The sequence below is a fragment of the Acromyrmex echinatior genome, chromosome 14, assembly GCF_024713525.1.
Source record: "Acromyrmex echinatior isolate Ae372 chromosome 14, ASM2471352v2, whole genome shotgun sequence".
Classification (NCBI taxonomy): domain Eukaryota; kingdom Metazoa; phylum Arthropoda; class Insecta; order Hymenoptera; family Formicidae; genus Acromyrmex; species Acromyrmex echinatior.
In genome coordinates, this window is record NC_141865.1 from 2,614,350 (window position 1) to 2,638,883 (window position 24,534).

At 30.5% G+C, this 24,534-nt stretch overlaps 1 protein-coding gene across 23 annotated transcripts in view; it reads left to right on the forward strand.

Annotated features, from left to right (window-relative positions):
• LOC105147059 (uncharacterized) overlaps nt 1-24,534 on the forward strand; it is a 124,202-nt gene that overhangs the window by 33,038 nt on the left and 66,630 nt on the right. For 2 of the 23 annotated variants that reach the window (XM_011057789.2, XM_087413434.1), the window contains exon 1: nt 8,284-9,423. The exons of 19 other annotated variants lie outside the window; for them this stretch is intronic. In XM_011057789.2, the coding sequence (XP_011056091.2) occupies nt 9,390-9,423 (34 nt within the window). In that variant the 5' untranslated portion in view covers nt 8,284-9,389. Of the gene's footprint in view, nt 1-8,283; nt 9,424-24,534 lie in introns of those variants that run through there. 2 more of the 23 variants (XM_087413432.1, XM_087413433.1) reach the window with 2 other exon arrangements.

Below are 24,534 nucleotides of genomic sequence, written 5' to 3' on the forward strand. Positions count from 1 at the left end.
CCAAAAACCAATATATCTTTTAAAATATATATCACTTGAGGCTTAAATACAGATGCAATAATAGAGTAATAATGAGAGTTTCTTAAGATATGAATAACTTTTTCATACTTCTAAAAAGGAAGTGATAGCTAATACATATATAAAAAATTACTTTTGTTCTCGGTCTCCCCATGTGTATGTTTTTATATTTTCGTACATTTGTTTTTTTCTCGAATAACAAAAATTTACAATCTTTGTGTTACGATTATTGTTATGGAAACAATTACACTACATTAATCGATCCAAATTAAAATTTTATGATAAAAAATCTCTTTCCTGCCATCAATAAAGCTGTTTGTTTGTATTGTCTTGTCGTGTAAATATGTACATACATACATATATACATATACATATATATATATATATATATATGTATTATATATATGTATATATATATAATATATATATAGTTTCGTGTCTGTTCGATTTTTAGTTTAACATTCACGATACCTTATCTCTCGTTAGCTTCGCTCGCGCATTATCACTCACTCATACTGATTGGCAGTGGTATACCAACAAATTATGTTTGACTTACGTCTTGTTTTATTGCCGCATTCTACAGCAAAAACGATTCCTAGAAATCGCATAGATAACAATCAATAAGAAAAAAATTAATGTAATTAAATATTAATTTCATCATTCTATTAATATCATAATGTTATTTGCATAGATGCGACAGCAGACATCTTAATTAATATTTTTCTTAATTAAATATTGTTTTCAATTAAATAAGAAGCTCTGACCAGAACATGAAAAGTTTCTTAAACTTATATCTTATTTTAATTTCTTCTATTTTTGCTGTGCAAGTAAAATCTTTAAGTAATTTAAGTTTTTCAAAAAATTTTAACTACATTATATATTTATATTCTATAAAATTTGCAATTTTTCTATATTGAATAACAGAAACATATTTAATATATATAAAGACCTATATATATGTATATAAAATATCTCAAAATACATTAAAAATTTTATAGTTCGATATTTTGATAGCTTTTGAACAAAAAGTAGTCACTTTGTTCAGACGAAAGCAAAATCTACATAAATATAAAAGCGAAGCTTAATCTCATATCTATACTGAAGTCAATAATAACCCGTATGACTGAATTAAAATTGCAGTGTCATTAATACCGGAAACAAAGTCTGTGTACATCATCGCAATTCTCAAGAGCGATACTTCGTTTGAAAAAATTAAATAGTCGGGAATGTTTCACGTGAGAGTTACGAGATCTGAGATCGGGAGAGGAAGAGGTCGACGACGAGGCCTTCCCGAGGTCGTCATTATCGCAAATACAAATATGGTTTACGTCGTCAATGAGGAGCGCCTCGGGATACATAAAGCAGGAAATATGCGTGCGTGGCATTCTACGTTTGAACGGTTAGACAGTTATTTTTGCGCGCGCGCCCGCATAGGTATCACGTGCATACGCTGATAAGTTGCTTAAAGCATCGTTTGAGTTTATAAAGTAGTATCCAAGATCTAAAAATAGAATACGCATCCATGCAATCAAAGTTCAACTTTGATTCATGAATATCCGACAGTAACATAGAATTTCAGAACTTTAAAAGCTAAGATTTTTTAATATTTCAAACATCAATGTATTTCAAAGCATGATGTAGAAATTTGAGAATTCCTTAAAGTTGAAATTTTAGAATATTTTAAGACAGAAATATTTTGAAGCATAATGTAAAAATACAGGGATTACTTGCGATTAGTATTCTGATAATAATCTCTGCAAGTTAAGACGATGTATTGATAGATTTTTATTTCGACAAATTTAATTCGCATCGTAAATTGCAATTTAGGATCAATCTAAAAATTGTGTAAAAACAGCCGATTATAACTTTGAAATAGTTTTTATGGAATTATTACATAAAGTAACGGATGTATCATTGTTTTTAATATTTTGCGTCAAATTTATTTGAAATATTCACTCAACAATCAAGCTACAACTGTATGAAAAACAAAGATGTGATTTTTTTTTGCTTGACTGATTTGAGTTTGCTTCCGTCGACAAGAAGATAAATACTTAAGGCAGATTGAAAAACAAAGTTGTGTTATCTATTTACTTATCAAGCTTTGTTCTTTAATCTTTAATATTAAACGGCATTATCATTGATTAATGATAATTTATTCGTACAAAATAATATTAAAGCGTCGCAATCATTGCATATGATGCTGAAGTTACATCTCGGATTAGCATAATATGGTAATTAATACAATGAAAAGATAATTTAGATTTCATCTAACACGTCACGTAATAAAAATCATGAAGGACCAATGTTGTCGTATAACAAAACGTGTGTCTCAATTATTTTCTAGCATTCTAAGCTCACAAAGACTATGAAGAAGAAGACAAGATGTAACAGTGCGCATAATGCTCGTAGCACATTATGTATTCTTCCACCATAACGCCACGTATATTGAACAAACCAGAAAACAATTGATGACCCGTATTTCTGAACATAAAAATCATATAAGGAGAAAGACATCTACGCATTCTGTTGTTACAGAGATCACAAGTTGCGCTATGGACATGAATTTAAATGGATGAGGTTGAAGTTTTGGATATTGAGCAAAGTTACAAAAAACGATTAATTTCCGAAATGATTAGGCAATATAAAACGACAAAAGAAATTTAAATACAAATATAGAAGAATTGCTTAATCATATCAATGTTATCTAGATAGTCAATAATTGTTTATGTCAGATTTGTTTAACTTTGATCATTCCATTGCATTCCGAAGCTGCAGTCTTTATTTTACTGGTACTTGCTGACATATAACCGTTAGATCAAAATTCCCGATGTTTGTGGTTATGAAATCGATACTTTACGTTAAATCTAAAGAATGAATTTTATTATGATCTTTACATATTCGCCCACGTGCCCTAGTTGATCATACCGTTTTATTTATCTCATTGTAATTTGTTATTATTATCTAATAGATTAATATTATTTAAAGGAAAAAACTAAACTTAGAATAACCATCATCCAGCTTTCAAACTGATCATGGGATAAAGACTTCTCGTTTAAGAGAAGGTTTAGTTATGAGGGATTATAATTGTCTACAACGATTGTTTTCATATATACTGTAAAAGGCTAGAAAATAGCCGAAACACTTTTTGTCATATACGATGACATTGATCTTTCATGGTTTTGTGATGTTATTGATTTTTATTAAACAATCATAACAATCATGTCAATATTAACCTAATAAAATATTATTAGGGGTTTGCATTAAAAGCCGCTGTTTTTTCTTTATATTTGAGCACTTATTTCAATAACAAAATATATGAATACCTCAATCAAAGTATTTTCCCTCGGAAGCTATGGACTTTTTGCCACTTTTCAGGCAGAAGTTGAATTCCACGACGAAAGAATAGTCTGTCTTTTGAGTCAATCCATTAAGCAACCCAATTTTCGACTTCGCTATAATTATGGAAGTGTGTATCTTCTAGAGCATGTTGCATCGATCGGAACAGATGATAATCGCTTGGTGCTAAGTCCGGAGAATACGCTGGGTGCGGGAGAACTTCCCATTCGAGATCCATCAGTGTTTGTTTCACGATTATAGCAACATGCGGCCGAGCGTTATCATGGAGTAAAATCACCTTTCGACGATTTGATGCAATTGATAGTCGTTTTTGCATCAAATTATCATTCAAACATTCCAATTGTTGTTGATGAACGCTCGGTGGTGATTGTTTCGTTCGGTTTAAGCAGCTCATAATACACGACACCTTCCATATCCCACCAAATACAGAGCATTGCTTTGTGACCGTGGATATTTCGCTTTGGAGTCGATATTGATGGTTGGCCAGGATCAATCCATGATTCTTTGCGTTTTGGGTTGTTGAAAAAGATCCATTTTTCATCGCCGGTCACGATACGCCACAAGAAACTCTTCTTGTTATGCTTTGCAAGCAAAGAAATTGAGATGTTTAAACGGTTGGCAATGGCATTTTCGGTCAATTCATGTGGCTGCCATTTTCCTTCTTTCTGAATCTTTCCCATAGCTTGAAAAATAGTTGATTTATCGACTTTCAGTTGTTGAGACAATTCTTTGAGTGTTTGAGCTGGATTTTCTTCCAATAGAGCTTGCAGTTGTTCATCTTCGAATTTTTTCGGTTGACCTGTTCGTTGTTTGTCGTGAACGTCACAATCACCACTTTTGAATCGTCGAAACCAGTCTCTACATACTGTTTCCGATGGAGCAGATTCACCATAAATTTCCGCAAGCAATCGATGAGTTTCAGCTGCACTTTTTTTCAAATCAAAATAGTGTAAAAGTACACATCGGAAAAACAACTTATCACGTTCCATTTTAATTCAGTTATAGAAAAGTACATATGTAAACAAGGATGACGTCTGTTGACTGAATTTTAGTAGGAAATGTTCACATTTAAAAATGATATAAGTAGCAGATGTCTCTGACCATAGCATACGCAGTTACTGCCATCTAAACGTGAACAGTGGCTTTTAATGCAAACCCCTATTATAATTTATAGCGTACAAATAACTCGATTCCTAGTAGCCCTGTTTCCACTTTTAACAATTAATATATTTCATTCGTATATGAGATGATTCTAAAATGATTTTATGTTGAGCAAAGAAATTATTACTATTTCATAATTATTATTATTTCTATTTCATTCTAATTAGTTTTCTTGATAAATTTACAATTCAATATCTCGGCATATTCTTATGTCGTATCAGACATCAGACTCGTTTTGTGTCAGACATCAATTTATATACGCGATGAAAACGGAGAAAGGAAACGAAACTTGCACAATCACTCATTGCGATATAATTGAGAATTTGATCGCGACAAGGGCACGACTTTGGCCAAAGTGGTGTCCTTCATATAACGTCCTCATAATTGGAAATCGACTGACTCTCGCGATAGGAAACAATCGCTTATTATTCTATATTGACTGTAATGACGAGCGTATCGACTTTTCTTCCTGCTTCCGTTCGGCATTCATCACGCTTCGATTACGAATGTTGCGTGCTTGCCGCTCAAACGGAACTGATATGTCACCGATAATTTTCGCGTCCGGTCGAATAATTAATTGATATCAATGGACAGGGGGCACGATTATTTTAATGATAACGCATAGAATGTTATCGATTATTATCTCAAGTTAGTAGTCGTGGGATTTCCAGACATCGTCCGACTTTTTCCAAGAACGAAAAGTTGATGATCATTCTAATAAATATTTTCGAATGTCCATAGAAACGTTATCGAGATTCTAAAGCCCACTTTAAGAAATTTATAATTATTATTTTTCGCTTTGATTTCAGGATAAAAATCTGTTTATTATTTAATGTCATATATTTTAAATCATTTAAAAATTTTTAGATAATTACTTTTATATTTGCTAATTTCATCGCTTTCTTTTAATTTTTAATAAACAATTTTTTAAACATTTCTATTGATAGTTTCACAATTTTCGAATTATTTACTTGGTTTTTAGTTTAAAATTTTTTAAATTTTTTAACTTTAAAATAAACTAGACATCCCGGGAAAAAATGTTTTATATATATAATTATATAAAATTATATATAATTATAAAAAAAATTATAAAAATTGTGTATATAATTTTATATAATTTTATATGATCCAAAATTTATGATTTTCTCGAAAATTAAAAAATTTTGAATATTTTAATAAACATATTAAAGTTATTCAGAGACTTTTTAAAATCCTCAAATATTTTATAAATATTTTGAAAATCTTTAATCAATTCTTAAAAGAGTTTGGAAGATTTCCATAAAATTTCCAAATAATCAATTATCTTGAAAGAGCCTGAAAAAAAGTTTCTTATCCGGAGTGTCTTTGAACATTTTTAAGTGTCCTTAGTGTGTCAATCTATTAATTGACATTCATTGAGGAATGCAGAGAATTAATTGAAACAATGATTACAAAAAAAAATTATTATCGAAAGAACGTAAATAACAATTATCGGAAATCCTTCACGGATGGACGTTGTTTTCGAACCTTTTATCGCAGATTATATTAATCACGTAGATATATAGAATTTTAGTAAACACGCGCCTCTTCAGCATATCCCGATCGATCAATTTTCAGACGTATATCTTTTCAGGTCTCTTCGGAATTTTTAATTCAATTTTTTCCTTACTATATCTTTTAAATTCTTCTCGAAAATACTTTTTTCACTCTACTTCGCTTCCGCAAATATCTCAATAATTATTATCGGATCCTCCGTCTTAAAATAGTCGAAAATTGATTCGATAAGAGACTTAAGAGCTAGTTCTGTTATTTTCCGCTTCTTGTCATAAATTATCACTGTCGCTCAAAATATCCGAAATATCGCAGTCAGAACGGAGAAGTCGCGTACATATATGAATAAATTCAGTTTTAAGAAGATTCTAAAGAAAGCAAGGCTGAACTTAATTAATGTTAATAAAACAAACTCTTTAATTCCAAACTAAAAATATCTAAAAATATATAATAGTGATATCTTTCATTCAGTTTTTTAGGACTATAGTACACAAAAACTTCAGGCAGTAAGACGTAAGCATTAAAAAAATCAACATGTTGGACTGCTTACGTTATGATCTTGCGAACTTTACTGTGATTGGTCAATTTGCTTGCAATTTGTGTGTCATGGCCCTTACTAGTTCTATTGGTCGCGGCACAGATTTTTATGCATAACGCATAATACATAATGCATAAGAAAATCTATTAATTAAAATTTTTCTTTTCCCTGAAATGGAGAAAAGGAAGAACTCTGATTGGTTGATTTGTTTATGTACTATACGTTATGCATTATGCAAAAGTGTGTACTGTGGCCTTATCTCACTCAAACGTGTATATCTGTTCTTATCTAACATGTTGTAGCATTATTTTTTGCAAAATCGAGCACATAGATAGACTGATAGAAACAATTACTGCTCCGTTTATCATTCTAAATCTTCGCTAAGAATATATATACATGTAATTACTGTTTAAGTGAATTTTTTTTTGGCTTAATTCCATAGAGTACATTGTTTGTTCAAGTAATCTAAAGTGCGATGCAGACTTATTTTCAAGATGAATTATAAAATTTTTATATTATTTAGACGTCAACTGTACGAGTCAAAGATAATGATAAAATGTATTTTGTACGAGGATAGTTTGAGTCTTAATATGACATTACTCGTCAAAATCATTCTGGTATTATAATCGTACATGTTTTGTAAGGTACCTGTGAAAATTGAAGTTATTTTGGGCGCTCAGTTGTTGTTTGCCAATCGATGTCAGTGTTTTTGTTAGACAAAAATCTGTGTCCTCCAAACCTAACTTTGATCCTAGGAAACAGGAAAAAGTTGCGATCAGATCTGGTGAATACGGTGGATAGTTAATTAATTCGAACCGCAATTTGTAAATTTTTGTTATAACGATTGTCGATATTCGATTTTTTCCATTTTTACAAAAATACTGACATCGATTGGCACAAATGACTATCAAACAACAACTGAACGTCTACAATGGTTACAATTTTCACAGGTATCTTTCAAAACATGTACAATTGTAATACCAGAATGGTTTTGACGAGTAATACCATCTTCATGTTGAGACTCAAAACTTTTCAAACGACTCTTGTAATTCTTTTTTTATTTTCTCGTGAAACCTAGTACTTCGCGTGTTTTTTGTGCGTATTTCAATCCAATAAAAAAAATTTTACTGTAAAGTCAATTTGAAGATTTTTGTAGCAAGTGATAAAACAGACAACTTTAGGATGCTCTTAACTCGATCAACTTTCCCATACAGCATAGATCAATCTAGTTTATTTCCAGCAATATTACAGCAACACTACGTTCCAGATATATTACAGTTACAAATGTTGCAGCAATATTGCTGCTAGCTTCTGTGCTATATGCAGTTTCTTTCAGTGTCTCGCTGATCAATAAAACATCAATCCTCATATAACACGCTCATTAACTCCTCGTTAGATTTCCCACTGGCAGATCTTTTCTTACTTCGCTCCACTCAGTCACTCGTACTCGTCGAAGGTGAAAAGTATATCTGCTCCCTTCTCCGCGTAACTTAGCCTTTCTCCTTCCTTCTTCTTCTCTCTCTCTCTCTCTCTCTCTCTCTCTCTCTCTCTCTCTCTCTCTTTCTCTCTTTCTTTCTCTCTCTCCGTTGCTCTCTTTGGCAATCAGCTCGCTCCGTTACTTCGGGGCAAGTATCGCGCGAAGACGACTCGCTTGTGGGATCGGCTCGGCTTTGCACGGTCGTCGGAACGTATTAGTGCGCTTCGAACGCTTTCTACCGGAGTGTCCTCTCTGCCGCTGCCGCGTACCGTACGCTGTGAATCTGTCCCTCTTCCGCGTAACACGGAAACTCGACCGTCGCCATCTTAGCACCAAACGTGCGCGGGCGCAAACGAATGAGCGAGCAGAATTGCACCTTTGAAAAGAACATAAACGTCAATCTTCAGATCTTTCCGTTCCGCGCATCACGCAAGTCGGAACCTGCGACTGTACCTGTACTGTAACAATCCGTCGACTGAAGCCTTACGGACGGAGTTGCCTTGAGATTTTCTCTCTGTCGCCCTTGACGAAGGGCGCGTCAAGAGCAACTCCACGTTACGTTGGAGTTTAGCGAGACTTATGAAAAACGTGTAATTAGTGCAATACGTGGTAAATGTAAAGATTGAGTTGTCATTGACAGTTTAGTGAACACTTTTTACGACAAAAGATTTTCCTCGAATGACTTTGATTCTAACTGCGTTACTTATACATACTCAAATTCTCTAGATTATACCTTTCCTACACCTAACTTAACTTAATCTCTTCAAGGGCCTAATTTCTATTGCAAATTCCTCGAATCCATACATCTCTCCTAATACTCCTAATACTCGGAAATATTTTCAAATTTCTATTGGAAATCAAGATTTTTCTAAGAGTCTCGAATCTTCACGATCCTTTTACCGATTTCGATAAATTGTCAAACTTTGTATAAATATTTTTGAATTAAAACTTCTAGCTCTTAAAAAAAAATCTTCGTAAGTCTTAAATTTTCAAAAACTCAGGCTTGTAAAATTGTCACTTTTTTGGTCAATAATTTTCTAAAACCTGAAGGTCATTTCATTTTCCAGGCGGACACATTCTTTTCTTTTTCCTTCGAAATTACTCAAATATTCATATGTATACGCAACTAACATCGGAAATCCGAATTGTATCAATAGTTTCATTTCATCTAATCGAGTTTGAAAACGTGAGTGACCATCAAAATGATTAATTGACCTACCGGACTTTCCGAAATCCTGATAATACATTTCACCTGTGAAGAATTGGTCAAGAATTGGTATTGTTGTCAGTGATACCTCCCAGTGGACCATGTTGGAATTCTCCGTGCAACATGCCGAAGTCGGTGCGTATAACACGCGACCTGTGACTCCCGCGACCCGCAACGCGTGCGCGGAATAACGGCAGAAAAGCACTTTCTCGGACGCGCGCTTTTGCAATCGTTTGCATTTCTATTGTCCCTATGTTATTTTCCTTTGTCTTATATTACATCATTATACAGAGTGTTCTGCGCCAAATTGCTTGAGTTATTCTCCGTCATTTCCACATTAAATTATTGAGAAGACGAAAATTAGGATTTTTTTAGATCAAAATTAGGTCATTTAATAAACACATATAAAAGTAGAGATTATAGCTAATTTTTCTTTTAAATAGATAAGTTAGAAAATGAATCAATATAATAGATATAACGTGCTCATGTAGGGGAGACCGGGAACAAAACATTTTGACTTTGAAGTGTTGTAACAGTTAAAATATAATACATTAAACAAATTATCTTTAGATATAGAAATTATTTAGCTACAAAATTTTCTTTGGTTTATTTTATGTAATTAGAAAAGAAGTTATGTTTGTTTAAAGACCATGAAGAATTTTGTTACAACCATATCGTCCCTGGGGGGACGATAGTAACGATTATAACAGTAGAAGAGGATAATTGTATTTGCACATTTGCCAAAGGTACATAACACTACTACATAAGTTATATTCTTTCTTGCACGAATGAATAACTGATTCTTTATAACTTCTTTAAATGTTTGTATAAAGACACTTCTTTTATATAGTTCTTTTTATCTGTCTTGTGTTTCCTTATAAATAGGATGTTATGAAGAAAAATACAAATAATATTGTACAAACAATACTAAAATAAAATCAAGTAAGTTTGGGGATAATTGTAATGTTACAACTGTCCCTAGACATTGATGTTACTATTGTCTCCTAATGATATTTTATGATTTATAATAAATTTTAAAAATAAAAACCTAGATAAAAATTAACCCAAATGTTCAACTATCAACATAGATAATTATTAAAACATATCATGATAATACATTATAAAGAAAAAAAATATTTTAGATTTTGTGCACGCAATAAAACTTGATGCATGAAAAAAGTAATTTCTGCTCCTGCATTCGTGCACGTTCCGCGAGAACCAGCACGAACGATTCAATGCCGATCTGTCTACAGAATTGTACCATGCAGCCGCATGTACATACCTATTATAGTTTAAGAAATATTAACGATGTTACTATTGTGTCTCGTGTTACTTTTGTCTCCGGTCTCCTCTACCGATCGGAATATACTATATACTTATGTTGTCTGTATATTCATCACTTTATTTTTTTTTTAAACAACCGCGAATTAAAGAAAGATCAACTTAACGGAGAAAGCCCATAGAGCATTCGGGCAAATTGCTGTTCCGGCATTTGACCAGTGGGTTTGAAAACGTCAGCTAATAATTAGCCTAATTACAGAGCGCAGAATTCTACGAATGCAACGATGCGCGCCCTTTCGGATATGCTGTGCTTGCACAATACCGGCAATGAATACACGTGCGTGCACTACCAATAGGGGATTCTCAATTGAATGATCGCGATGTTATCTCGTTAACAGTAATTGACTTTATTATTCTTTGCCTTCGATATAGTCTGTCTACAATTTTCTAGAATGTTCCCTCCGTCTTTATCAAGACGTCGTTACTAGAGGGTTCTTCTAATTCTTGATTGTATTTTCTTAGAGACACTCCAAAATGGATATATCTGCAGAAAAATCCTGAATAGATAATATTTCTTATATACATATAATTATGTAAATATAACTAATGTTATATGAATTATATATATATGTATGTACAATATAATTAATGTTACATGAATTATATATGTCATGAAATAATTGTTTATTTATTTATAAGTTTAAAATACATACACTTTTACTAAAGAAAGTTTTGAAACTAAGAAAAAACACTTGAGGAAAGCAAATTAAAAATTTATTTTAATATAATTTTTAAAATGCATCTCGTTTTTTATTTCTTGATGTGAACGAAATGTTTTCTTTACAGATATTTTTTTCAATTTCAAAGGGAACAAATATTTTTTCCAATTTGGCAATTGAAGATTGTAAAACCAAGAAAAGAATTAATTGAATCTGCTATTACCTTAGTTGTTTTACGAACTTTCTCAGCAATGTAAAAATAATATAGTATTAACAGTGTTTTAGTAAATATTAACAACAATATAATTCAAAATAATTTTATTATTTTATAATATTATTAATAATAATATTAACGAAACAAGTAATATTTTATTATATTCTGTTCAACGAGAGAATGACGTCTGTCTGCGCATAGGAGGTGATATAACGGGCAAAATGGGGCTGCACCCATTATCGTATACGATACGCTCAAGCTTAGAAAATTGAGCGGATGAAATAATTTTAATATTTTAATATGATATTAAATTGAAATCATTGTAATATCAATATATTTAAATTATACAGCTGAATATTTATGACATACGAAAAATGAAATCCATAATAGTAATATATTTTTATTTCATAAAATAGTACAACATAATTGAATATTGCAACTGTTGTAGTATCTAATTTTTTTAATTTGTAATTTGACAAATAAAGTTAAATGTAGTTAAATATAGTTAAAGGTAAAATAAATGCCTAAAAAATGCCTAAAAACTCAAATCAAAATAATACAATAATAAAAAAAAATCAAAGTTAAAATCAAAGTTAATCAAAATTAAGTAAATCAAAGTTATAATATCAAAATAATAAGTAGAACATTAAAAAAAGGAAAAAAACTGTAATATAACATAACTGAGTAAAAATAATATACGAAAATAAAAGTATTATAATAATATCACATAATAATATGAAATATTGCATAGAAACTATGAATATGGTAACGATATTATATATGGGATTGACTATATATCATAAGAAATTAATAATCGTCAGAAATTTCAGAATTTGTTTCGCCTGTGATATTAAAGATATTTTAGCTATATAGTTTCAAACAAAAGTTACTCAAATTTGAAATTGATGAAATTCTATATTTTTATAAGTTAAAATACGCGTCATATCGTGTATAAAACTTAAATAATGTCAGTTAATGTGATATTTGGCATTATAAATGAATTTTTGTAATCGTCGGAAAAAACTTTTGGACGTGAATTTTCCTTGAAATCAATTATAAGAAACGAAAGATGTGCCACATATTAATAACATGATTATAAGAAACAAAAGATGTGCCACATATTAATAACATTTAATGTATATCAAACATCACATGCTATGTAAAAAAATCAAAAAGATATGTAAACTTCGTGCTATTGACATTGCAGTTGTCATATTTTGAGCAGTCGAAGTGTGGTTATATCCCATTCGGAATTTTATATTGCTTTATCGTTAATATTTTGATAAGTAAATTAATATGAACGGGTTAGTAAATTAATATGAATTTTTTTTTAGAAACATTGTTCAATATTTTATTTACTCACAAATAAAGTTTCACAATATTGGCAATGTTGCTACTTTATAATTTGGTTGATATAAATGGAAATATGCTGCTGCTCAGTAGAAATAAATCTGAACTGAAATCGTTGAAAATCGCTAAAATCTATATCAGTTAATCCATTTCAGTATGAATTAAAATGAAATAGATTAATTGATATAGATTTCAGCGATTTTTAGCAATTTCAGAGATTTCAGCGATTTATTTCCACTTGCGATACTCCATAAGAACTCATGCAAAATTAAATTGGATAACTCGTGATCTAGATAGAGAATCGACTTCAAGTTTTATATGTCTTCAGATAATTAATAGAACCAATTTATTAAATTTTCGAGTTATTGTCAGTGTTAGAACATTAGCGACAGTATATTCTTAATTATTAATGGAGAATATATTGTCAATCGTTCTATCATATATATTAATTTTCCACATCTTTTTCTCTTCATCTATAATGTGTCTAATAAAATATGTTCAATTGTTGCCCAATCAATATCTTGTTCAAGTAATAATTTTACATATTGTATTTTAAAAGTATTGTTATTAATATATTCTTAACTATTGACCAAACCATTTCATCGGATTTTTACAATGATACGGAAGATTGCCATCCTTTTATCTCTGTTCTCTTTTCTTCGTCCTGTTTTTTTAGGACGTCCGAGGATGTCCAGAGAGATTTTCCAAAGGCTTTTGAGATAATTTTAAGCGATAATTATTTGGGACACTTTGGAAGGTTTTTCTGAACATTCCCAGATGTTATGCAAATAATTATATTAATGTACATAACATACATAATACAATACGTTAATAATTTAATATTTAATTATTTATGAAAATAATATAATTTAGTAAGAAAAATATTTTTTAATAATGATTTGGCGGAAAATACGAAATGCTCTGCATGCTTATGATATGGAATGTTTCCTCTGGCATGAAACAACGTAACGTGCGCGACATGATGTCTGCGATGCTTGTTTTCCTGCTGGATTGCTACCTGGATTAGAATCTTGCCACTGTATTGGCTGCGATACTGGCAGTGACAGCACCGCAGCCAATACGATAGCAAGATTCTAATGCAGCTAGCAATTCAGCTGGAAAACAAGCATCGTATGCCGCTGACTTTAAGTATTGCCTCAAGAATCAGCTCGAAGTACATCTAGTGCCAAGCATGACATTTATTTACTGAACCAAATTTTTATATTAATATTACCAAATTTTCTAATCAAATTGTTTTGTTATGTTAACTAAAGGATTTGTTTGCCTATATTCAAACAAAAGATTTAATTGATTCAAACAAATTTTCTTTCATTCAACCAAATAGGTTTCTCATTAATCAAGTAAGTAAGTGCTACATTTACGCAGTGACATAATATGGTTCATTATTTTTTTTATGCACTTGGCATCGTGACGCTTGTCGCTTCTAGACAAATTTCGTCGTATAATGGTTTACGCACCTTACCTCGAAGATTATCAAATAGATGAGTAATCAAATATAGCGCAAATTTTACGGGGCGATCTAAGTTGGTTGGCGTTCTTGAAACGCAGCGGCCGGTTCAAGGATCGTCTCGATCGTAGCGATGAGATGTCCTCAATGAATCGAGGCGTGAGCCACGTGTTTCCTCAAGGCAAGCCTCTCTTTATTGCTTGCATCCGGACAATCCGTAGTAATTCGCATCATTCGAACAGACGATTTTCTTCTCTTCATTCGTAATTCTTATTGAAAAATCTTTTTTAACAGAGTTTTTATAATGCATTATTAGTACAATATATATAAAAAGTACACGTATGTGTGCGTGAAGTTTTATATCTAACCTTATAAAATTAATATGAATGTTAATTTTATGTAAATTTGTGTAATTTGATAAAAAGATCTTACAAAAGTAAATAGATACGCCAAGAATAAAAGTAAATATATTTAATCTGCTATAGAGCAGACTAAATTGAATCAAAAAGTTCTTTATCATTTTGCAATTTTCACAATGGTTAATAATATATTAATTACTAAGTATATTAATTACTAAATATCACTAAATGTTGGTTTTCATTAATTTTTTACTCAAGTACTATCAACTTTACAGAAAAACACCGAGTGAACAAAGAGTATTTATCTTTTTTTCATAAAGTTCTCAGAATTTTTTCAGAATTTTTTAGTACCGCATTTTCTCATGTTGGAAAAATAGTTGCCAATAAGAAAATACAGTACTAAAAAGTTGATAAAAAATTCTGAACAAATTTTAGAGCTCTATGACAAGAAAATAAATAATTTTTGTCACTTATTGTTTTTCTGTAAAGTTGGTTGTAAAAAATTAATTAAAATCAATATTCAGCGATTTTTAGTAATTAATATCTTGTTAACTATTGCAAAAATTGTAAAATGTAAAAAACTTTTCGACTCAAATTAATTCGTTCTATTAGTAGAGGAGACCAGGACCTGTTTGTACAGTTTTTTATTAGTGATTTTTAGAAAAAAGTGGATGCCTGATTTTGAAATATTATTTACATTATAATATACCTACATCCTTTAGGTATTAAAAAAAATATAACTCGTAAATTCATCATATCGTAAAAATAAGCTATTTAATTTAAAATGAAGCTGTGACAATTAACCCCGTGTTTTTGGTTAATTGCTATATGTTTTAGGATTGCAGGATATTTATAATAGTATATTTGTTATGGATAACACATATAAAAAATATAATTTTTATTTTAATATCAGTTCTATATTTTGAGAAATAATAGTAATTATGATATTAATACAAATAAAATAGTTTAATTATAAAATACGTGATTTCTTCTTGTATTGTAGTTTTTATACAAAAAATGAAAAAACATATAAATCTATATGAAATATAATATATTTATAAGTATATTCTCTGAAAATGTATTCTCTAAAGATATTAAAATTAATTGTTACCTAATCTCATTTGATCAATCTACTCCACAGCCATTTTTAATTAAAAAATGGCTAATAAAAAAGATTGTATTTACAAAACTTTGTCAGGATAATGATTAATTAATTGTAGCAAAGATTTTCTAAGATGTCATTTTCTATTAATACGGGGATATCGTAATTAATAATGCGTGTTAGTCAAAGATTCGTCAGACAATAAAATAAGTGAAAAGAAAAATCTATTCACCAACTTCATTTTCTTAAAAACCGTTATAAATAATATATACAATACTTGTGGTGCAAATCATTTTAAACGACAAATTAATATTATATCAACAATCTATAGTCAAAAAAAGAGATTTTTCTCCTATATCCTGTTTGAATTATAAGCATTTTGACAATCAATCTCACAAGACAATCAGCCCTGGTCTCTCCTACACGAAATATTTAGCAGTTATTCTCCAACACCCTGTACATCTAATACACTATTAATTAGGTATATGATATCATTATTTATATATAATTATATTAGAAATTTGTTTTGATTGGTCGAGTATCTCAAAGAGTAATATTAGATCATGTAATTACATTAGATAGATTAATTAGATTTTTCATGAGCATGTTTATATGATTATACGTTATATCACTGACTTTCGAGTTTCTTTCTTTTGGATTGAGTAAATTCCACACAGACAGAAACATAATTAAGAATAAAACGCGTCATTTGAAAACAGAATTTTATGCCAGCCTTCTATCTTTCAGTCGTTTATTGCTGTATGCGATAAAGCTGAAAAATACGATCCCAGCTTTAATGTGCCCTAATATGCAAATTATATAATCATAAATCAACAATATGCGCGCGGAATTATTCGCAAAGAGAAAGAAAAGACGTGAGAAAGGAGAACCTCGTGACGTGTATTTCGACATGAAGATCGAACATCATCCCGTACACGAGAGAATACACAAACGTTTGAAAATATACTTTGAAACTTTAGGCACTTGTTATCTTGAAATATTTGTGATTTCTTTCCGTGGGGAATCAAATTCTGATAAGAATAATGGAAATATGACTGATATTCACCGATAGTATATAATAATTTTATATTTACAATAGTGATCAAAATAAAACTTTGTCAACATATTTATTCATATTGTGAACAATTGCATAACAAATTACTGTTCAACAAAAAATAACTTTTTTTTAAACATTAAGGGTCATTTTTTAGGGTTTTTAAATGCCATTTAAATACTAATACATTTTTCAAATTGCTCCATTACATCCAATTTCGAGAAATTTTCAATTCAATTTACAGATATTTACATATTTTGTCATATTACAATGATGTATGACGTACTGGATAAGTTTTAGCTATCAAAATTAAATATGTGTTAGAATTTTCAGTTTTAATAAAAAAAGATTTTTTAGTATCGACTAATAAAACATCTAACACCAGACGCTGCAGCTGTACATTCTGCTGGTCGACGACGTTTTTTAAAATTATGATAAAATTCCAAGATTCAGAAGTTTGCGTCGCAATATTTCCGATCGTAGGATACGTAGAAAAATAAAACCACTTTCATTATATAAGTGGTAGCTATTGATTAAGTATATAAAGAACTTCATCAACCGTTATTGAGAACCATGTCTTCGCAACTCGCCGGCTCACGTAAAAGAAGCATGGCAGTGTCTCGCACCATAACATTTCGTTTATCTTAGCGCCGAGACACTACCGTGTCTCCAGATACGCATAGTTAAATACAAAAATTAATGGTAGAAAAGCTGTGAATTAAATTATTGATAATTTAACAAATAGATATCTTTCAACTATATTTATTTAAACTTAACAGCTTTTTAGCTATTGAATATACAAATTCTTAATGATGACTTCAGTACGATGTCAAAACTTGAAAAGTGTCCATTGTTATAAAATGTATATAAATGTCTTTCATGATTTTGAATTTGTTAATTTTGGTATCGCACTCACAATCAGAGAAAAAAGTCGTATCAGTAATTATAAATTTGTAGTTAATACTAATAAGTAAAAAGTGCCTCAACTATATGTATATATTATAAAATTCTAAAATAAGAATACTAAATTAGTGAATTAAGAAAATATAATAACATAATCATATAGTAATATTAATTACAAATTATTAATATTACTATATTGTCTTAGTTTATTTAATTTATTTAGTGTTCTTATTAAAACTTTTTAATACATAGTTACAAATTTTTATATGCATTTTTCGTTTATTTGTCTTCTAAGTTTGAATCCAATGTTGTGCCTTTGTTGAGTGATATTTTTCTTAGGAGAAACGGGAGAAACTGAACTCCGCTACGTCCCTCTGGTGACAATGCCGCGTACTGCTCGTGCTGAAAAACTTTAGAGAAAAGATTTTGAATATATTCCTTAAGGGGATGTTGGAGAGACCTAATTATCGTCATTACAGTTTGATAAAAATCTTTGAATTGACTAAACGGAATAAAAAATCCTTTTACAGGATTAAAATAAACACAAAATCCTGATGTTATATCGAAAAAAAATAAAAAACTTTTTTAATTTTCTTTTTATTTTAGTATAAAATCCACTGCACCATATCAGGATTTTGCGTTTACTTTAATCTTGTAAAAGGATTTTTTTAACTTAATTCACTTTTTCGCAATAAATCTCATATTTAACCATAAATGTTTTACTAATAGAAATTCGAGCACAATCAAAAACATAGAGCTGCGCATTCCATATATGTACACAGTGCGACAAATATGTTCCCGGACACGAACCACATTTCAGCAACCATTTGGTGGCGACATCTGTGTGTTCAAACATGCATTTTAAAGGTTGAACATTTTGCTATCTCTGTCAAAGTTTCATTCATTTTGGTTGACATATAACGAAGATATGACAGTTCATGTTAAACAAGATTTTGGTCGAGGTAGAAATTTTAATATGGAATAAAGAGCAGTGATTAAATTTAACGCAAAACTTGGTAAAAGTGCATCAGAAACATTCCGATCGATGCAACAAGTTTACGGCAGTCAATGTCTAGGTCGTATAGCTGTTTTTGAGTGGCATAAGCGTTTTTTGGAAGGCAGAGAGACCCTTGAAGATGACAAAAAATCAGGACGGCAATTTTGGTTCGAACACCCGAAATGATGTGTATAATTCGTCGATAAAAATGAGAGAAATAAGGCGCGAAGATAGTTAGTCTCTGTCTCTTTTTATTCAGCAGTAATATTATTAAAAACAGAGAATGACTAGCCGCTCCTTTTCTTTTGTTGTCCACATTAGATATGTACACATTAGATTATACTATTTAAATACGGATGGCACGATCCCCTCTATGTTTGAACACAATTATGGGGTGTGCGAAGAGAACTGCTGCATGCACAAGTGTGTCAGATATTTATTAAAGTGAGATAGCAATATTTCTGGCACGAATTACTCAGAGGCTGCGAACAATCAAAAAAATAGAGAACAAGGAACAAATAATAAGAATTTCAATCTATTAAAAACTGCATGTATTCATAGTACATGATAAGTTGAAATTCTTATTCTGTTCCCTGTTCTTTTGATTATATGTAGCATCTCAATGACTGCATTTAGCGGACACAACAATTGAATAAGCGCCCGCTGTTATTGGTGTATTCTTTTACATTATTCAATTAGACTTTTAGATCTATAAGAATAAGTCCGCTAAACACGTCCAATAAACAAAGCGTACAGCGGTTCTTCGCGTACACTCCGTGATCGTACCCGAACGTACCCGTGCCCTACTTATTAACCACAGTCGACATTAAAAAATCCGTTTGTAGATTGAGAGTCCTAATAACATACTTATTTTTGATTGTACTAAAATTACTTCTGCAACACATCATATATTGTAGTTATAATATAACAAAATATGTGGAAGCAGTCCTTTTTGCAATTTTATATGTAAATTTCTCAAAATTATGGCATGATAGAACAATTTGAAAGCCAGAGATTCAACGCCCATAAAATTACGAAAATGATTACTCTCATTCTAGTGTTTCTTTTATTGTCTTTTATATCGCGAGTTGCATCAACATATTGGTCAGTATGTTAGATTATTTTATAATTTTATAAATGTAATATATCTTTTCTAGCACACAGACATTACATTTATAAAATTAATCAATTGGTTACATTTTATAAATGTCTTCTCTAAGTAAGCATTACATTTACAAAATAGCTGACATAAGTATTGACCAATATGTTGACAACATGTGGTACATATATATTTTTATTGTATGTTAAGAAAATATTTTGAAGTAATTTTCAGTGATATATTCAGTTATACATACTGGTATCTATAATGAGAAAATGATATTTTTAAAGTTAGTAATTATTTATTCCGATGAACAAATTAATTGATAGAATGCCGCAGATGTAACGCTGCATTTAAAGGTTGCTCATGGCATTCGACTTATAATAAGTTAATAATGTATTTTTATATTACTTTTTTATATTTAAATTTATAGATATAAATTATAAACAAAAAAAAGAAAATTAACTTTTCAAAATGACTTTTTAAAAAAGGTTTTTGTAATCATTTATTTTTTTTATGCTTGTACAATTAAATTTTCTATGCGTAGATTGTGTTTCTGAATAATACGTATATTAAAACTGGTTTATCAATATTTTTACTAGAAAATAAAGTTTGAAAAATTCGAATCACACTTTTTTGCTCACGACTGTATATTTTTTCCAGAAATTATGAAACTTTGTCTCCTTTATTCTCTCTCTCTCTCTCTCTCTCTCTCTCTCTCTCTCTCTCTCTCTCTCTCATAATATTGATAATATTTATATATGGAAACATTATTATAGATAATGAATTTACAAGATTAGTAAACAGTTATTAATATCTCTTCTTTATTGAATTATTTCATGTATTGTGTATATCTGCAAAATATTGTATGTATAATAATCTTTTTATTAATTCGTATTGCAAATAATTTCCATACTGAAAACATATTGATCTTAGAATATTGTGTTTAATGCGACTCGGATTTAATGCAAGTTTTTTTCTTTACTATTATATATATAATTCAGTTGACAATTTTAATCACTTTCAGTCTATCTTATCTGTGTCTTGGATAATTAAATACTTGATTAGTTACATTTATTTCAGATTTTTTATCAAGAAGAATGTATTCAACACTTTTTTTATACACTTGACGTTTTTTCTTTTTTTAAAAAGATTTTTTAGGAATTGTATATTTCTCTCTATTTTTTAATTTTAATTATAATTTTCTCTCTCTCTCCCTCTTTCTCTCTTTCTTTTTCATTCTTTTACTTTCTGGTTTTTTTCTTTTTTATTCGAGAGTGCATTTTCTCTCCTATTATGAGCGGTTGTCTGGTCGATGCCCATAAATGCCGATCGTTGATTATCGGACCACTAATCGACATCCAGGCAAGAATCCTGTGGTTGTCATCGGATCGCGTGTGCTGGATTTCTATGGGAATCCAGAACATGTGTCGATTACGTGACACAGTGTGTCGCGTCTCTCAGCAATGTGAAGCGTCTCCCCTACAATGCGATCGGAATATGCTATCGGAAGTAGTGCACCTTGAATCGTTCCGTTATTTATAAACATACTAGCACTCAGATAGTTGCATTCATCGTGACGACATTGTGAGGATATCCCATTATAATTTTTTATGAATATCCTTGGAACGCTAATATGCTATGTGGGTTATTACGGAGTCACGTCAAGGATTGCCTCAAGTGGTCACGTCACTAACAAATTTAATTATAGCGATCGAGGGTTAATTTGTCAGCGCATAGCCTTGAACTTTTTTCAGGCGCCCGACATTTAACAGTCATTGATGCCCCGAGCGTGATTACCAATCTGGAAATCGGTACGAGCGACCTGCGATTTATTTAAACGAGTCTCGTGCGTTAGTAATTTCGAAAGGATGGTGCAAGCTAGACGTTATTCGGCATATCGATTGCATTTGGAAATATACACAGGGACGCATGCACAAAATATAAAGAAAACAATCACATTGTTCTTGTTGCTCGAGTCATGATGTAACATTGCACATAATGACGATAGCATATTGAAAATAATAAATCAAAAGGTCCAAATTCACTCTTCTATTGATCATTTGCAGGAATGTGATATCTTCCTCATTACATTATAACTCGAGCATAGTGTTGTATCAATGCCAACGAAAAATTGCTGATTTTCCAAAAAAAAAAGAAGAAATTGCTGTCTTTAATAATGGTTGCGTTTACCAGAGAAAAACTAATCAATTAGCGTTTAGTGATTTTCAATATTATTGATTCCTACACTTGAATTCAGCAAAGAACTAAAAACAAGAACCAATCATATTAATTAAGAATCACTAACTGATTAGTTTTCTCGACGTCTGTATAACTGCCCTCCCTCCCCCACTTAACCAAAATTTTAATAAATAAATTATATGATATTAATGCGCTATTTATGCGCTTTCAAAATCCACAAGAAAAAATTTTTACGCTCATTTCGTTTAGCTAAAAAAAATTTTTTTGTGGTGAATGAGTAAGCTATCAGTCAGCCCTTCCTATGTGTTGATGACAACCGATATGGAAAATCAAATACACAGGATTTATGTGCTATTTATGCGCTTTCATATTCACACAGTTTTAATTTTTGCGCTGCATCCCTTAAGGGAGGGAACACTTCCCTCTTCCAGCAAACAGTCATATTCATCCCTAAGCCGTTTGCTCCAAAAAGGCAGTGTCTTAAGAGATGCAGCGCAAAAATAGAAACTATGAAAGCACATAAATAACGCAGAAATCTTATGTATTTGATTTTTCAAATTAGTTGTTATTATGGTTATTAATACGTGAAGGGGAGGGGGCAGCTAGGCAGACATGTTTTCTTTGCTGAACACAGTCAATATCATACATGCTTTACGACATGAATTGCATATAAACAACATCGCCAAGAAGTATTTCCAGATATTTAAACATATTTAACTCAGAACAACTTTTTACTTTTAAGAGAATGCTAAAGTAATAAAATTATTGATACATTACAGTCGTATAAAAATCTCCGAATTGGCTGAATCCTTCAATAATCAAATAAAAATCCTTTTACTGAATTAAAGTATAAGATGCAAAATTTAGTAACTGGGACAGCTGACTTTATATTAAGATCGATAAAAAATTAAAAACTTATATTTTTCAACTCGTAGCTGTCTCAGCTCTACTTCATAGACACGTATTAATGCGTATACTTTAATTCTGAAAAGATTTTCGAATCTATAAAACAGGAAAAAAAGTAATTGTTATACAAAAATTATGATTTTATCGGTAACACAAACGGCTTTAGAATCCCTTTAATACTAAAGTTCTATTAACTTATGAACAAAATGAACCCTTTAATACTAAAATTTTATTAACTTATGAACATTACATCACCCGTCGGATTATATGAAGAGTACTGAGTTTATGGAAACAAGATTGTAAGCTTAAAAAAAATTTTATATTTAAATTTTATGTATATGTTAGACTCACAAGAAAAAAAATTTTTTTTTTTAATCGGCCTCTCAGCTTAAAGGCTTCCATTTCATGCCAAAGGAACACCCCTAAATTTTTATCAAAAAATATTAAAATTTAGAAGTGAACGATTTTTAAATCAAAGTTTCGATTTTCCTTAATACATCTTTGATTTGATGCAAAAATAGTTTAATTTAGATTTTAAATGTAGTACTGTATATTTATTTAGGTTTTATGATATATATGTCTTAAGAAATACAGCCCGATTAATGTGAAAAAAATGACCAAATTTCGAGTTTAAAGTCGATTTTAGCAAGATCAAGCATTCAAATGAGTCGTCACTCCCCTCAAATTATACGTCTGGTCGCCCAGAACAAGTTGGAATTTTCCCGGGACCTTCTACAGAGCCTTTAAAAGTTGCATTTAACCGGATTATAAAACGTTTTTAAGGATAGAAAAAATTTTTTTCACAATTTCTAAAGTATATTGCTTTATGGTTTGATATCCTCAAATCAAATGCCTTAATTTGACAATAAAAAAACTCTTTATTCTTTATCTAAAATGAAATGAATAGAATCTAAATGAATTATTGTATCGTGTTCAGCGACCAAAAAAACATACAGTATCACATTTAAAATCTGAATTAAGCCATTTTTACATCAAATCAAACATATATTAAGGAAATGATTGCTTGTGATTGCTTGTGATGCTGATAACTTGCAGTAGATTTTTCTTCAACAATTTCGAATATACCAACATTGTAGCAACATGCAGACAACAATGTGTATATATATTGCCAGCAGTTTAACAGCAAGATAGTCAACGTTATCTTGCGTTATCGGCAATATGACAGCATTATATGATGTTGCATGATTGTTATGGCAATATGATAGCAACAGTACAAATTTTGATGATGACGATTTAAGTTGTCAGCAAATTGCTGGCAAGTTACTACTTAATGTTATCATATCATGAAGGCATCAAGTTGCCAACAAGTGAGGATTCAGTTGCTGTAATTCTGGTAGCAACACATACTTAGCAATGCATACTTATCCAGCAAACGAGAATGGATTGAAATGGATTCAGATTTTTAGAAGTATTGATTCACGAATGTTAAAATAAATGCTTTTTAATTCTGAATACATTTTTATTCATTTATAGGAATTGCATGGAGCATATCTCTATGCCTTTCAATCTAAAAATAATATTAGCACACAAACACAATTGTGAATACTGTTCAATTCAAAATTTTGAATAGG